Source organism: Aythya fuligula, chromosome 1 (genome assembly GCF_009819795.1).
Source record: "Aythya fuligula isolate bAytFul2 chromosome 1, bAytFul2.pri, whole genome shotgun sequence".
Lineage (NCBI taxonomy): Eukaryota > Metazoa > Chordata > Aves > Anseriformes > Anatidae > Aythya > Aythya fuligula.
Window position 1 is genome coordinate 21622864 of NC_045559.1, and position 17556 is coordinate 21640419.

The following is a 17556-nucleotide window of genomic DNA, read 5'->3' on the forward strand; positions in this document are numbered from 1 at the left end:
AGAATTACATGGGAGAAAAGAATGAGCATCTCTCGGACCTTGCTGGCTTTGTTTTTCCTGCTTCACCAAGACTCCAGCTGTGTTTTCACAAGACAGTCTTCGATGGCAGCACCAGCTTAAGGGTATTCCTGCCTCCTACAACCCTTCTTCCCCTCTCTTCTCCCTGTGTCCCAAATCCATTCATTCCTGCTCCTAGGCTGTAGCACATAGCAACTTGAGCAGCACTGGCACAACTCTCAGCATGCCTCTTCTCGACCAAGGGCCCGAGCTAGCTAGAAAGCAAAACCCATTACACTGTTTCTGTGCTGGGTTTGTTCCCATCCTGGCCCACAGAACAGCTGCCCAAATAGTTTTGCTAGAAGACACAGAGGAAGAAACAGGTGACAAGGACAGTATTAGACAGTATTGCTGGTAAAGACTGAAGAAAGCAGAGTCCACAGGGCTACATGACCACCTTTACCTTTAAAGCTTTCTAGGCCCTGCTTTCAACCCAAACCACTAGAATCTCAGAGCAAACAGAAAAACAATTTTTGTATTTTTGTTAACTTGCTTCCTCCTTCCTGCTCGGAGGGTCAGTAAGTATAACATCATGTATGAGGGAAGTAGATCTTATCCTGTTTATTTGTAGCTACTTCTTTAACGCTGACATCGCTGGTAACTCACAGACCTGGTTTATCTAATTAGTTCAGTGTAAACCTTTCTTATTGTCCCTTCATTCTGGACACCAGAGCCCACCAAGGTTTGGGGCTGAGGAAAAGCATGCACTTAACCTGGAAAAGGACTTGACTCCAGTCTCTCAGAGGTTTATCTTACAGAGGGAAACAGACAATTTACTTCTTCCTCCTCAGAAGCTGCATACAGAAAATGAGCTGCTGTGCTCTCAAAAGCCCTTTCTGCATTTTCTGTTTTACAGAAAAGGTATCCATCCAAGTTTTAAAGCACCTTACAAATCTCTTTTTTGAAGAACACTGCTTTACTTTCCCTATTCTACATTTCAATATATCTTATATTTTGAAAAGTGTTCAAATTCTGCTGCTGCAGTGTAAAGCTCTCCCACATGCTTATCATTAGCAGACCATGTTGGAAGAAGAGCGGGCCTTCGGTGTGAGCGATGGCTGCCAACTGGAGTGAATGGCAGACAAGAGCTGCAATGCTAGGCTCTCTAGCAGGAGGCCACAGCACCCAGCAGCCTGGGTGCTAGAAGAGACATGCAGCAAACATTGAGAAGCAGGTTATACATATGACATGCATGGCAAAGACAAATCTAAATGGGAAGTTACTTCTAACTAAAATCTTCCGAGAGCTATCAAGGTGATCTTGATGCTGGTATATCTGTATCTTCTACTCTGCCAGTCTTTCAAGGACTTAGCTGGAGAATGTCTCTTGCACGCAATACAACCGATCAATATTAAACTTTCCTTCAGTGCCCCTCAGCTGCTTGTTCTGGATGTGGCTGTTCTCAAGAGAACAATGACAGTTTGGATTTACTTCTGCTTCCTAGTCAAATTCTTTTAGAGGAAGAAGGGTCAGAAAAACAGTCAACAGCTTCTCCTCTTTTAGTCTATTTGCCTCCAGCAAAGGCTCTCACAACGAGATTTATTCATTGTACTATAAGTGTTCACAAGTTAAGAGGTGTATATAAAAATTGTGAACTTATTCTTTAAACTTGAATTCTGCAATAGCAGTTTCAGAAGCTATCCACATAACCTACTCACCGGGATAAGCCAAAACTTTAAAGGCTAATCTTCATTTACAAGTGAAGCTCACATGCATGATGCTGGCTAGTGTGCTTACCCACAGTTAGGAAGGCTGTGCATGCTCTTTTAAACAAAGCACAGCTTAAGTGAAGATAATAGAGCTAGTAATTCAAAGTAACAACAGAACATTCATTTTTTACTGATCACCTTTTCCTAAGCAACAACAAAGGCAAGTACAATAGGAGGAAACTTGATATATACCAATGTCCTAATCAACAAAGACCTTAAATGTGCTCATGGCTGCACAACTGCTACCTCTGTACATCATAATGCCCACGATGTCCTGTGGCAAAATCATCCACGTGAGAAGCCACATCCTATTTTGCATGCGGGCTGTGTGCCAACCCCTGTGAAAGATCTGTCCATACTCTTCTTCTGAGCCACCCTGCCCTCCGTGAGAGGTTTATTGAACACTGGGTGTAGGTTATCCCATTACTCAAGTGTCCTTTCAGTAATTGAAGTTATTGCTTCAGATAGTTTGATAACATCAGAACGAGTGCCTGTATAATTACAACTATTTAATTTGTCTATTTTCACATATCCTTAGAGGTCTGTGCATACAGCTGTAGACACTGTGTGTGCCTGTTCAAGTCCTGGCACTGAAGGCATTATTATTTTGTTGTAAAAATGTACCTCTGTACCAGGATATATGGGGCTGCTCCCATGATAGAGATGATATTTCCACTTGGCTCTCACCTAAGAAAAATTATTCTGACATCACTAGACATTCATTTCTCTCCAGTGTCTTTCCAGCCTAGGGCCATCCATCTAACTTCTTACAGACACCTGAATTCCATGTAAGCCTCCCTGGGTTCCAGTTAAATAAACGCATACTGGTCTGGTTGGTAGGAAAACTGTTAAATATTGCTATCCTATGACAAAGCATTCAAATCCTCAATATGTCTCTGGCTTTGTTATATGTAATGGATACCTCTGAAAAAAAGGACAGAAGCATTTTCTTTCTCTTTTATCTCTTTTAGTAGTTCAGAAAGATTGAAGTGCTTGTTCACAGAATGATAAACTAGACAAATGAGATTAGCTTTGTGGGTTCCTTCTGCTCTTTCTTCTTCTTTAAGAAAAAGAGTCCTCTAAAAGGCAAATTCAGCACATCTAGATAATGCATCTGCCCTGAGCTTGTTCTCAAGAGAGAATGTGCTCTTCTTAGATCAAGAGAGCAGGGAAAGCTTTTCCCTCTAGTGTAGAAACCAGTTTGTCAGCTCTCCACAATGCTAAGACAGAGAAACTGGAGTGAATTCTCCATAATAAGCTTCCATTTTTGATTTAAATCCTGCAGCTAAGTGTTGTGCTGCATCTTGCACACAGTGTAAGTCAGACCAGACTCGTTCACCCAGCCAGATGTCCTGCTAGTCCTGGCCATCACAGAAAACTGATAAAAGTCACCATTTTTTTTTAAACATATATTTATATGTCTTCAAGCAAAAATATTTATTTTTGAACATATGCTTGTTTAGCACCACATGCACAGTATGCTTTTGATATGACTGCAGTATGTATGTGTTTCTTTTTAGCCTTTTTTGACCATGCTTCTTATATTGTTGTTAACACTCCCGTCCTGTTTACCCTTTTATTTCTCTTGGCAGTCATAGAAGAAGAGGTGATAGAAAGCCTTTAAGAGTTAAAATACTTCAAGGGACTTTCCCTTTGACAAGGGAAAAAGAAACTTCAAAAAACATGAATCTTTGTTCAATTGATAGACAGCTGGTGGCTTAAGCAATCAATACAATCCAGCATATCTATCATTAATTCGTATTTACATGAAGACAACACAGAAACAAACAACAGAAACCAAGAACTATACTGGAGCTATCACCTAAAGAAGTTTTTTTTAAGCTTTGTTTTTATCACCTACACTAACATTTATGCAATGTCCAGGTGATAAAACAATTAAAAACTCGGAGTCAAATTCTCACTTGTTAGAAGCCTTGTAAGTGACCTTCTGGAAGCAGGTACCGAGAAACAGAAACCTTTGCTACAACTGGGAAAACACCTAATCTTTTGGTTTGATGGTTTAAAAAGAAAAAAAAAAAAAGAACAAAATGTGATTTTACACAAACTAAAAGCATGTAATTTCTGAGTGCATTTTTTTTTTTTCTGGAAAAGTGGAAAGAGCACTGGAAAGCACACTGAATTATGTGCTTAATATAAGAATTATCAAAAAGTAAGTATTTAAATAGAAAGAGTAGAAAGAGATATTTAACGTTCAGACTTTCTAAATATCCTCTCCTTTTGATAGCTGAAGAATAATTTTTAAGGTGTTTGAGGAGGTCCACCTTACATTCTTTAAAACAAAAGTCCCCTAGCAGTTATAGTATTTTGCCCAGTTCTGATCTGTCTTTGTGATGACTTCACATTTAGAGACCCTATCACAGTAACCAATCTGATATCAAACTTAAATGTGTAGCTCCTTTCCTTCTTTGAGAAGAACTATGAGCAAAATCACTCAGGAACACAGAAACTAATGCCTTAAGAGTGGGTGTGGCTGGAGAAGTGGAATTCAAGTGACAGCTAGCTTTGAATTTATCTACTTACCAGATAATAATCTAGATGTTTTCCCTCAAAATACACTGTTGTTTGGTATTCCATAGGTATTATTGGAGGGCTAGGGTTTAGAAACTGTGGGCATTCTTCCTCCTGGGGAGATAAACATTTTACACGTTATTCAGAATAAAAGTCTTATCACAACAAGCTCCGATGGCCTTCGGACAATGGAATGATTGTTCTAAAGAACTTCATGCTTAAAATACAGTGACAGATTTGATTACACCCTTTCAAATTAGACATGCTAAAAATGACTACAGCATATGTCAAAGCTGTGGGTGATTATCTTTCCCAGCCTTGAAATCCTGTTCCTCCCATTGAAGCAAAATAGTAAAAGGAACAAAAATATCCTTTCAGGAGTTATTCAATCTCACTGCCCCTCCTCAATCACACCCTTAAATTCCCACCCCCGCACTGTCACTAAAAAAATCTCACACTTCTGGAGTTAACTTTAGAATCATTTAAAAATCCCCAACTCAACCAACGGATATGAGAAATAAAGCAGAGAAAATATTGAAGTTTTCTAATAAAAACCTAATAAATTTTATTTTTAAACATTACCATATTTTGTTTGATCACATCCTCTGTTGAAGAGGACTCTTCACAGATATGTCTCTTCCAGTCCCACTGGCAATTCCATCTATTGCTTGCACAGGAATAGCATCTACAAATATAACATGATAGTCATGACAAACTGTCAGGCTTCTTCCCCCACTGACAAAAAAAGTAAATTAAATTCCATCTTTATTCATGGAGAGTAGATCAATCTGCTACAGAGTCCTTGCTATATTAAGCCGAAAATTGAATAGTAGGAACAGTTTGAGAACCCCCCAAAGCTACTTTTTTGTCATACATAAGCAAGGATCAGAAAACCATGGCACCTCTCACAAACTTTGAGACTGGGTCCAAGATGAAACAAAGTGATCTTGATCAACCTTCATATGTCAGGTTGAATAATGCAGGGTTTGAGTTGGCTGTTTGTCCTGGGGCAGTAACATCTCAAGTGGGGAAGATGACGGGGGCAGAGTCAGCTTTGACCATCATATTTGAATGCACCATAACCCAAAGCTCCAACCTAACATTTGTGGCAACACATAGTAAATGGATGTCCACAGAGCTCACCTGCAGATACTTTAGATACTACCAAAGATGGAAACCCAATGAACTCGCCTTTAATTGTATGTACCATGAATATTCACATTCCAAGTGTCTTACGTTACCAGCTTCAACCATTTTTAAAATCCGTTAAAGTGTGAGAAAAAATGAATTGAGACACTGGAAAAAGGCTTAAATATGAAATGATTCAGTAACTCGGCTGCCAGTTACCTGAAACACCATGCCACAGAATCTAAACACCTCAGTTAGGAAGCTGAAATACTTACGGCTGGTTTTCATAGAGATTCATTGCTTCTTCACAGTCATAAAAAGGGTAAGTATGTGATGCAAAAAATATTTCTTTCTCTCTAAAGGTTAACTGTAATGGAACTGAAACATGATCTATCACAAAAGAGAAAGAAAAAAAGTTATCTAAGTGGTTGTTGAATTCTTTAGCTCTTGAGCAGAATGATACAATAATAATACTTTTATTATTTTATAAGACAGGTAAATATTTAACTACGCAGTTGACACTCTGGATCTCATGACCTGTTATACTTTAGATTTATGGGCCCTGCTTTGTCTTTTTAACCTCTAAAATTTTTCAGCAAATGGTTTTCAGAAGAAGAGCAGAGATGGGATAAATGGAAGAAGCAAAATTACAGAATAGTTTTTCTTTATGGAAATGTTAGTAGCACTATCATCATGCTAGAATATTAAAGAGTCTAAACACATAAGGAAAATGGAGTAAGAAGGTAATTGAATACAGATGAAAACTGGCACGAGAACAGTCAAAGATTCTCTTAGATATGAATATGTCTTCATGTAAAATTACTTGTTTCATTTGTGGATTAAAAATGTCATTGTCATGTGAATTGAAACAAGTGGTCCTTGCAGTTAATGCCCAACAATGCTTGCAATGCTAAGTTACCACAGTCACTTGTGATCTTCAGTTTGCCATACGCAATTTCCCCACAAATGTACTTATCTGGATCATTACTGAGCTGAGAGTGGAAAATTTATCTTTAGAAACTGGTGCTTTCCTCAGTGAAGCTGTTTGAAATACCTTTTGCAGAAATCATTAAGCCCTTGTGACAAGCTATTTCACAAGCTATTGGGCAACTTCAAACTCTGCTTTCCTTTAACAGGTTCTTGAAGACCATGAGCAGCATGACTGGAAGTCACTTTTGCCTGCACTGGGTCCCGTTAAATATTCTGGATTGGTAGAAATGCCAGGGGATTTCCTCAAAACGGGACAGGAAAAAAGCATCCCTCTTCTCTAGAAATATCACATTCCTTTTGGAACTGACCATGACTCCAGTAACTTGGGTTATTCTAAACTCAACAGGGTTTTTTAGCAGTAAGTGGTCAGCTCTGGACTTTTTGTCACATGCTGTCAGGAACCACTGCCTGTGTTAATAACTGTCTGCCTTCTGCTGAAGTGTCTGCCAAGCTTCTGAACATCTTGATATTATTTTTGAACATTCTTTCAGATGGATCCCTGTGGGACAAACTCAGGAAGGTGCAGTATTTCTAGGTGACTTGGTTACTCTCATGCCATTCCCGACAGGTTTCTACTCTTACATTTTATGCTGGAAGATGTCAAGCTGTCATATTTATCAACTTAGTCTCTCGATGTTTTACTTTTCAAAATATTTAGGGAATGTGAATTGGCCCTAAGTAAAGGAGTGCTGTTTTAACACTTTGCACATTCTGATACCTTGACACACCCCAGCTATTTTAAAACTTAAGAGAGATTTTAACATCATTGCTCTTTGCACAACTAAAACTGGATTTTGAACTGCTTAAGACAATCAAAGCTTGTCTTAAAAAGTGCTTCCAAGTACCACTCTGACACTTCAGGGAAGGTTTGGTACATATAAGAAGGCTATCCACAGGGACTGCTACTATACAGGATGCAAGAACACTTCTTTCGTTGTCTGTTTAAATTTGACCACATAATCTGGGCTGTGTCACCGGTTTTATACCATGTGTTTATGTATCAAGATATATGGACTTAAGGCACAAATAAAGCACCATCTAGGAAACAGCACAAGAATTATGGTTGGCAACAGACCTTAAGTGTATAATCAGTGGTTCAGAACAATGATACAGCCTTTAATTATACGATCACATATTTTTCCACTAGTCATACTATTACAGAAGCTGGAGGGCACATAGTAGAAGTGGCAGAAGGTTTTATGACAGAAAGGATGACCTTGTGACATGGACCAGAAACAAGCCACTGAACTACATGAGCAAAACTAAGACAAGAAAACTTGTGCATATGCTGCTCTTCTGGCTTCACAACATGGAGTGATTAGATTAAGATTAGAATAGTTGGATTTTGCTTGTTTGGGACACTGCACCTCTTATCCCGATACAAACACTGGAGATTGGCACAACTTGTGAAAACACCAAAGCAAAAAGTTTGAGTAAAACTTTTTTTTTTTTTCAAATTAATATTTGACTGGACAAAGATCAACAATAGGCTATCTGAGGCAAAGGACTGGAAGAAGAAAAAAATATGCATGCAGTTCATATAAAAGCATCACACTAGAAACAGGGGTTTGTGTTCCTTCCTTTTATTATAAATGGCAGGTAGCAAAATTTCTTTACCTTGACCTTCTGGAGTTGGAGGAATTACTTTAGGTGGACCACAGATAATAACCCCTTCATTTAATTGAGCAGGATGGGTTGTGTCACCAAATGTACACAAAAGCTGGTCATCACTGTTCAAAGCTGGCAGTGGACTCACAGTCAGTTTCACCTGCAAACAATATATAAAAAAGGTAAAATGTTTGAAAGAAATTAACCAATGCCCAGTAAAGATTTATGGCCAGAGAGTTTTCAGTTGCTTTTTCTTTTTTTTTTTTTTTTTTCCCAACCAAAGATGATATTTTGGCTAGTACCATAGATGACTGTTCTCCTTTTCAATTTTAATTTGTTGCCAACTACTAATCTTTTCTTCTTATCTTTCTACCACTTTTCCAGATGGGTCTGTGTTGAATTAAACTGTCACAAACACCTCTTGTCCTGTCAGTGGACTAGATCAGGACAAAAATATCTGTACAGATACACCCACAGCTTTTTGTTCTTGTACACAGCATCCATGTTAAGCAACAGTAAACAGAGCAGTTAACACTTAAAACTTGAAGAACTTAATTAAAATTACATTAACCATAGGTGTTATTAGTCAACAACGAAACCAAGGCTGGATAGGCTGGAAAAGCTGGAGTTTGAAAGGGCTGAGTGGAAAAATGGCTTTCACTAGACTGAATATACATGAAAAAAGACAACACCAAAACCCCACAAACCTTGACATCTATCATTACTACCAAAAAAGAATTTCTGGGAGAGTGATGGTGAGATCTTAATTTTTTCAAGGAAATTATCAGTACAGTGTACATGTCAGAAACTAAAAGAAAACAAACAAGCAAACAAACAAAAACCAAGAAAGGGAAAACTTAGCAAGTGAAGAGGAAAAAAATGAAGTTTTGGATGCCTTCTTTGATGTGATATTTCTCGTGTGTTTATTATACAGTTTAACTTTTTCCATTTTGTATGAAAAGAAATAGTAATCATTCTTTTTCCACTGAAATTGGTCCACTGTCTCATGAGCTGCAATGTTTTTTGGTGAGTAAAGTAATCACAAGAAGAAGGCGACACTGGTAATATTGAAGGTTGCATGCAGATGCTCATTTGAAGTTGGGCTTGTTTTTGTTGTTTAGATATTTTGATATTACTTGATATTCTGATATGAGGCACCAAAGACTTGTCAACACAAGTTGACAAGATCTGAACTAAGAAGAGGCGTGGATTTTAAGTGGGCTATTTACATTCTACTAGCATTTTTATTCAACACAGAGATGGCCTTAACAGAATGCTGTTTACATCATTTATGAATGAAATTAAACTAATTTGAATTAACATCTCTTTCTGACTAAGAAGGATCAAAAGTCATTTAGTTACTTTACTCAAAATTAACCTGATTTTACTTGCTGAGCACCACCAGGAAGTCCTCAGTCTTCATTGGCATGCTCCATTTGGAGTCAGAGCAAGCTCTGACACCTTGGTCACACTCCAGACGCTCAGTTTTGTTGCTGCAGAGCAGCCTTGCATGCTGAATTTACCTCCTCCATATATGCAAGCAAACTTTGCCGTGTAGGCAATTCCACTGCTGATTTTAAAGAAACATCTTATGACTTTGCTACTTACCTAAGTTTATGCTCAAGTAAGCTGAAAGAGGATGCAAGGGCAGCACGAAATCTCCCCTATCAATTACCTTTTATGGGCTATACAATATTGTGCAACACTTTCATAATATTAACTCTAAGTGCTTTGTCATCAACACTGATGCAGCACTGTGGTTTACAGAGAAGGTGAAAAGAGCATTTCTTACGAGAAAACATGAACTGCAACCAACAAGAAGAGCAGTGTGAAAAACACCAAAGGCTGAGATATCCAAAACACTTTATAGTTCCTGTCACCACCATGCATAAAGAAATGCAGATATTCCTTTGTCTGGTAGTCACATCAGCATGTTTTAAGAACAAGAAGGGAAAGCATTTTCCTGTCATACCATAGCAGGAGCTCTGCGACTCATGTTTCGAGGGTCTGCACTAATGATAGTAACGCATGTGCCACTTGGACTCCAGAGCCAGTGGTTCTCCTTATCAGCTGTTTCACAGTCTGCTCTCTTTGTGCACCTGACAAAATAGGAACAAAAACGAAAGCAAAACAGTATCATAGCTGAACTCTGAGTTCTGTGAACAATGCAACAATTCTGGGATGAAAGACTAAAATTACAACATAAGATGACTGGAAATTTTCTTTAATATTGACTATTCAGGTTGCTATCAGAGGACTTTTGAAGGAATAATTGATGGAGTAAGTATTGACCAGGTTTGAGATGTAAAAAGCAAATGAAGAAACTTACATATATGTTGCACACCACCTAGGATTAGACAACTCAAACCTATAGACATGCACTCATATTTTATGTAGCATCAAAAGGAGAATGGAGCCATTGCCTGATCTTCTGAAACTAGGCTGATTAATCTTCATTTTAATACATAACAAACTCCTGGAGGAGTGGGCACAGCCTGCTTTTTCTGTAGGCTAAGTGGATGACACCCGTGTGTTAGCAGTAAGAAGACATCTGACTCATGAGGGTAGAAATGCAACAGAGAAGTATTGCTGGGGGTGCATGGGGAAATGCTGTTCTCCTGGTGAATGGTTTTATTGACTCCTGACACTAGTTAAGATCTGTTTCTGCCTGGGCACTCTTACCATTACAGGAAGACAACAGTGGCTGTGCAGCCTCAGCAAAAGTACTGGGAGATTCTCCCAGCTCCCCTGCAGGAAGAATTGAAATGAGAGATACTGCAGGACAGAAGCTGCACATGTGGCTACTGAAAGACCGACAAAGGGTCGGGGGGATCTCATACATATTCTTTTCATCCTGTGCAATGCTTGGGAGAAAACTCTGTAGTATCTCTATCTGCTGTAACACAAGTCTATTAACTCATCAGGGGCTTCAGTACAGCACAGTTGCTGCACCGTTCTGCCTGCCCTACCCTAAAGATATCATTTACATACGAAGTCTGCATTCATATAATGTGTCCCTAAACACACAATTAAGCACTGCATGCCTTCACGAGACAGAACTTGGTGCAGGTAAGAAAAACACTAGGAATTATGCACTTCTCTTTCTTTTTCTGTTAGAAGAAATACTACCAAATGCAAAAATTCATGTTTGCCTGTTCTCAAAGATCATTAATACTTCAAGTTATTGAGGTCAGCGGTCATATCAGAAACCTGAAGGGAAATCTAGGGAAAATTGCCTTTTGTATGATATATGACACGGCCTTCAACTCCCAGTAGCCCAGGAGGAGTTCGAGTTGTATATTTGAAATCCCCAGGTTTCGTCCACTGAAGCTGAAGCCCAGGCTTGAAGAGGTACTGTATATTGTATAAAACTGTATGTAACGCATAAGTTTCTTTGCAGTGCTTTACATTATGCTCCACATCAGGCTGTTAGGTAACTTAATATGATAGTTCACATTTTCAGGCAGGAAGCTCGAAGTCTGAAATTCATCTGCATACTATAATTAAATAGCCCCTTTGTTCCAACAGCAAGTACTTAGAATCATGAATTCCCAACTGCTCATGCCAAGGGGTTAATTAACCTAGTAGTCAAAAGGAGAGCTGTAAGACCGCTCTTGCCTCTCGCCACTCCAATCAATGCACAGTGTAAAGAAGAGACATCCAGATTTTTTCTAGTTTACATGTGTTTGAATATTAATTCAGATAACCTCTACAGACAAGTCAGCCAAATGCCAGTTTCTGTTCTCCTGCAATTAGGTGAGAGCTCAATGTAGCTACATGTCTCAGTAGCTGACATTTATATAAAAACAGCATTTGATCTATATTCTTTATTTTCAGACATTAGCAATTTTTTCTTTTATGCTCTTTTTTATGTTTTCCTTCTTTACTTAAAATATATGCTATATTTTTAGGATTTTAAATAGGGAGCACTCCTAATTTCTGGGAAAATATTTAACTGGATGGTTCAGAGAGTCATAAAACTTGCAGTTGCAAGATGTATAATGATTTTCAGTACCAGCAGAAGCATATATATTTTCCCAAACTAATGAAATCTGCAGAAGTCAACAGGGACTTATTTGTGTGCATGGAAGATTGATACCAATGTCTGTGTGATAAAATTAAATCCCCATCAGGACCATGAGGCTGAGTACAAAGAGACGGAATTGCTACGCAAAGCAGTAATGCAAGGCATGGGTCACATTTTGAGCATCTCCACTGCCTGTGCCTGAAGAACACATGCAGGACTCACCTGCCCTCTCTCACACACCAGCCACAGTACGGGTCCCTTGCCTGCATACACTTCTCGCAGTCGGAGTATTTGAAGCAGTCTTGTACGGGAAGGAGATGCACCTAGGGAGACAAAAGCAAGACAAACCATAACGTATCTGAAGAAAGGTACATGGAGGCTGAAAAGCTTATGGACAGGGTTGTACAATGTTGTTGCCTGTACCAGTGGAAGGCTTGATCTGGTGTTACTATAATTAGAGCACAGTTTGATTTTTAACAAAATGCACACAAAAATGGAGCCTGGTTATCCCGTCCATCATGACTAAATGAAGTTTAAATTTACACACTTTTCCTTCTCTTTCTCAGTCCAATATTCTCTAATCTCTCTTCAAAGTAACGTAGGTCATTGCCATAACCAAGAAAAATGAGAAAGTCTCAAAAACCTGAACTATTCAGCTCCTGCAGGTTAAGGTACTTCTAGAAACCTGCATGACAGCAGTTGCTGTGGAACAGACACTTCATGAGCAGCTCTTCCAATTCAAGAAACTGCTACAGCAGGACATATACCTTCTAAAGACTAACCTGATACTGGCTAGATCATTTTTAAATAGAATATCCTCCCCTTTCTGTCATTAGCATGATGATGAAATCATTTGGAAATGTAACTGTAAGTGGCACTTTTAGCCAGAAGGCATTTCAGAAAGTTTGAAAGCCTCAGAGAGCCCGGGTGCTCAGGGTTACGGCACTTTTCCACGCATAACCCTTCTGCCATGCAATAGATTTACAACAGAAAATGGAAATAATTATGTCAGGAAGCAGCATCGTCAGGTCTCAGTCCCCCAGTAAATACACGGCTTCTGGTTTTGATTTCCTCGGGGGGTGAGAATAAACAATTTGGTCTTTCTTTGGTGCCCAGAAAAATGAGCTGGCACATTATCATCCCTTTTAATTGTGCTGCTGAATTGTGCAAGAGGGCAAGGGGACATACCTCTTCCCAGCACTGTCAGTGGCTATACTTCATTTATGAAGACTGCAGAAAGCTTACTAGAAGATGTAAGCTTTGTTTCTTCTACTTAATCCTCTCATTTAAACCTACTACTGGCAGCTACAAAGCTACTTTGAAAGTCTGAATTTGGCCTTCTTTCACATTAAGAGAGTTCAGCCTGACTCAGTTAAGGAAAATGTCAACATTTGGTAGTTTTCATGCATTTACTACTACTTAAGCTTATCTTTTTAGTACTTTTCAGGTTGCTATGTAACCGGAGTTGATCTACTGGCACACTGCTTCACCAACCAACACCACTCTTGTGAGTAACTTAATATCCAGTGAATGGCTTTTTTATGACAAAGTGTTTGTTTCATAATTCTGGCAGGCAGTAACAAGCCCCTTGCCGTCTCTGCAAGTTTTATGTAAACTGAATGGATTTTAAATAGCAGCTCGGCTTACGGTCATCTTCAAAATGCAGAGAAACTCATTTTAGAGATTTTCTAATAGTAGGTCTTAGCCAGGGAGAGTGGTAAAAGCTAAAGCAAGCAGAGAAGCCGGTGAGAATGGTGGCTGTCACAGGCTTCAGTTTTACTCCTGATATGGGACATATCAGAAGGAATTTGAGATCCTATCACTTCTGTTTATTTTAATGAGCTAATGTGAGCATGGCAAGGGTGGTGTGGTCCTTCCCAGCTTCAAAGGGCTCTTCGTGATGCCTGCCCCAGCTCTGGGAGGAGTGGGTTGACTTCTGAAGGCATCTGTTCCAAGCTACCCACTGCTATCGATGCTGGAGGAGAAGTGAAACAGGAAAGCAAGCTCTGACTTCTCACTACGATTCTTAACCTCCCCATATTTTCTCTCCATCTGATTCCTCTTTGAAGGCTGCTTCACGTTATCACCCATCACAACATCACTTGTGAGGCAAGTGCTGCATCTGTCCGGCAGGTCAGTATTAAGGAAGCAGATCAGTGCAGCTATTGTGCCCTTCAGTGTTTATCTTCTTCTAAAGAACTCTAAGGACAGGGTTCTGGTGCATCCCTTCCCTTAACTCGTAGCTGTTCTGAAAACAGCAGTGTGTATTTCAGCATTTATTCTTCTCGCTGCTGTCACTTCATTTCTTCCAGCAACGAAGGCCTCCATTCTCCTTTCATCTATCTGGCTCTAAAAGTGGGTGGGACTGCTCATTGTAATTAACTCCTGGAGATGACAGTAATGTAATGCCGTGACAGAGCTCCCAACTTTAGCTATTCATATTTAAGCTGAACAGGTTTTGTAAAAGAAAACTATTATTCCCATTATTTAGAAATGGATGTGTCTATGGGAGCTGCTTGGAAAAAAAATTAAACTGAAATACCTTCTTTGGCAGAAATTTGCTGCTTTCTGAATTTAAACATCTTACAGAGACAGAATTATGAGGGACTTTCCTAAATGCTCCGTTTCATGCAGACTATCACCAGAAAACTCGTTTTGCTTCAAGGTTGCCCCCATCTTTGTGCTGCCCATGGCATAGCCTGGTGGGGACCTCAGGGCTTTGAAGCAACAAGCCATCATCCTGCCACGCAGGGTGCCAGGCTGCCTGGCCTCGCACAGACAATTTTGAGGCTTGGAGTTCTGTTCCAAATTTGAGCAGAAGCCAAATTAGAAGTACCAACTACCACAAAAAAAAAAAAGTGCAGTAACCTCTCTCACACACTGTACACTGCTAAATGTTTTATCAGTCACTTATCTGGCATGTTTTCCAACGGAGCTTCCAGCCTGAAATCCTTCAGCTAGAATGCAGCATTAACACTGCAGAAATTTATATTAATATTTTATGAAACAGGAAGAGAACACGCTTCCCTCACCATCTTCCCTAGTACTCCACTGTCACAGTCATCATCGTTCTCTCCTTGCTACTGGGACTGGCCTGTTTCCCGTGCCCACCCAGTGTCCCTGTTGGTGCTGCGAATGGTGGCAGTCTGTCTGTCACCCACGCCATCTCAGAGAACTGCTGGTCCATGTGTGTGAGCCTGGCAGCTCCAGTGACCACAGAGGGAAGTGTCAGGAGCAGGTTACAGCCAGAAGTCTGGCATCTTTCTCTTCTCCTCCTTTCCTTTTTGCTTTCCTTTTTCCTTTACAAGTCTCCATTGTGCCAGCTGAGAGAAGGGGAACTGAGAAGAGACTGCCTGTTCCTTTCAGAGCACATCCTGATCTTTCCTGCTGCACCAGCATACAAGGGTGTTTCCCAACACTGTAATTCTTTCCATTGCTTCTTAGTTTTTGACAGCAAGACTCATGAAAACCCTTGGCAGCTTTACAGATGTGTGAATGCTATTACGTCAGCCACCAGCATCCCAAATCCTGAAATGCTCTTGCAAAGGCCCGATGGCAGCTTGAGCATCCTCCCTGACATGCAGCTGCTTGACCCTGCAATGTTCTGTTGCCAAACATCACAACTTCATCCTTCTTCCAGACCCTGTGGGAGAGCTTCAGAGCAGAACTCACCTCCCATTCCCAATCATTAAAGCATTAAGGATAAAACCACTCTCCAAGTAACAGGCAAACAATTAAGCTCATCAGCCTGGACTTGAGGAAGGTCTTCATTTTTGGAGAGACCTACCTTGATGCCAGAAGAACTGGCAACACTAAAAAGATGAAGGACCCCTCTTTGCTTAGCTTTACAACCATCTATATACCTCCTGTTCACCTCTGCTGGAGGGAGCACAAAGCAAAGGGAGGCTGAAGCTGGTAAAAGGAGAACATCCCTTCACCTTCTGTTTTCATCCACCTCCCATCCCCAGCTGCGTTTTCAGTTACTCGTAATATTCTGTTTTCCTTCTGCCTGTAAAGGTGCACACACAAACATGGAGCAGGGGCAGCCCCACTGACTTAGGGTGGTTTCCAGGAACGAGAGAGAAACGTTCCAATATCAGGTAAAGTCAAGAGAAAGTTAAGCTCAACCTGGTCCTTAAAAAGAGAGTGCTACATTACCTTGTCTGTAGTCATCACATATAGATTTTCTTGGGTTTTGTCAAGAACCAGGTCATTCTTTATGGGTTTATTTAGTTCAATAGTAAGAGAGCTGTACTCAGTTGCAGTGGATGACAGGAACACCTGTTTCATGGAAGAAAGAAAGGTGGTAAAGGTTGCTCTTTTTTCAATTATCATTATCGAAAATGCTGTGTTTACTCAAGTTCACAAATTCATATCAGAGAAAACATTTCAATTTGAAGTATTTAGCATCAAAAGCAGCAAGTACAGCAGAAAAGTAATGGAAAAGAAATTGCTCACTGCTCACAATAGCTAATATTTGCATTGATTTTTTTGGAAATACTGATTTATTTGAGTGCTGTAAAATTAAAATTCTTGACTTGGAGCCTCTGCACTTGAAAGCGTTCAAATTTGCTGACCTCCCTTACAATAACCAATTGTATCAGGTTCAAATTACAAACCGCAGAGCGGCACACGACCATCACTTCCCTTCAACAAAATGACATGCATGGTGTAACAGTCCTGATATTTTAACTCTGCAGACACAGAGACCTTTGAACTACAAGCCCCACAGTCAGGATCTACCAGAGCTCCAACTTTAGCTTTATATCGTCTCTTTGGGCAACCTGGTCTGGTGGGAGGTGTCCATGCCCATAGCAGAGGGGTTGAACCAGGTGGACTTTAAGGTCCCTTCCAACCCAAACCATTCTGTGATTCTATGATCTATATTCTATTCACTGAATGGCCAGAATGATTGTAAAATGAAAAGTTGCTCTTAAACTACCATGGGCTTGAACAGAGATAAGGCCAGAACAGCTGTTAGATTACCTAAGGCTATGAATATAGGGCTCCAAGTAGATACCTAAACCTTTGGGAGAAGCGTTATCCATGCAATGCTAATTCCAACTGTGTTGGAAAGTGGAGGTATGCAAGAAATGACTTTTTTTTTTTTTCTTTTTTTTTTCTCATTGAAAGTAAAAATATCAAGTGCCAAGAGAATTTGCTCCTGATACTTGATCTTATAAATCACATTTACTTTTAGAGCATAAGCGTGCTATCAGTACAATTTGCAACCTTTTCAACACGCTCTAATTTTTTTAATCAGATTTGTTACCTTAAGAATTTTTCCATCTGAAGTTCCCAGAAACGCCACGGTGTGCCCATTCTCCACAGTCACAGTAACAGCCGTGAGATTCATCCCTTCTTTTTGTAACACCGGCTTCTCTACAACACCATTTTTACTTCCCAAAAGGTACGGTAAGTGTTCAGAGCCACAGGGGAAATTTTTGCTTGCATTCTAATAAGGAATAGCAATACAGAAGGATATTAAACATTCAGATCACTAATTCC

The 17556-nt window shown here is 39.8% G+C and overlaps 1 protein-coding gene across 5 annotated transcripts in view; it reads right to left on the reverse strand.

The window, feature by feature from the left end:
- The window catches only part of PLXNB2 (plexin B2), a 257287-nt gene that overhangs the window by 58371 nt on the left and 181360 nt on the right, over positions 1–17556 (reverse strand). For all 5 annotated transcript variants that reach the window (XM_032197592.1, XM_032197584.1, XM_032197575.1 and 2 more), the window contains 8 exons: positions 17321–17503; positions 16207–16329; positions 12271–12371; positions 9994–10120; positions 8031–8181; positions 5699–5813; positions 4878–4980; positions 4308–4409 (listed from right to left, as the gene is read on the reverse strand). In XM_032197592.1, coding sequence (XP_032053483.1) covers positions 4308–4409; positions 4878–4980; positions 5699–5813; positions 8031–8181; positions 9994–10120; positions 12271–12371; positions 16207–16329; positions 17321–17503 — 1005 coding nt within the window. The remainder of the gene's footprint in view (positions 1–4307; positions 4410–4877; positions 4981–5698; positions 5814–8030; positions 8182–9993; positions 10121–12270; positions 12372–16206; positions 16330–17320; positions 17504–17556) is intronic.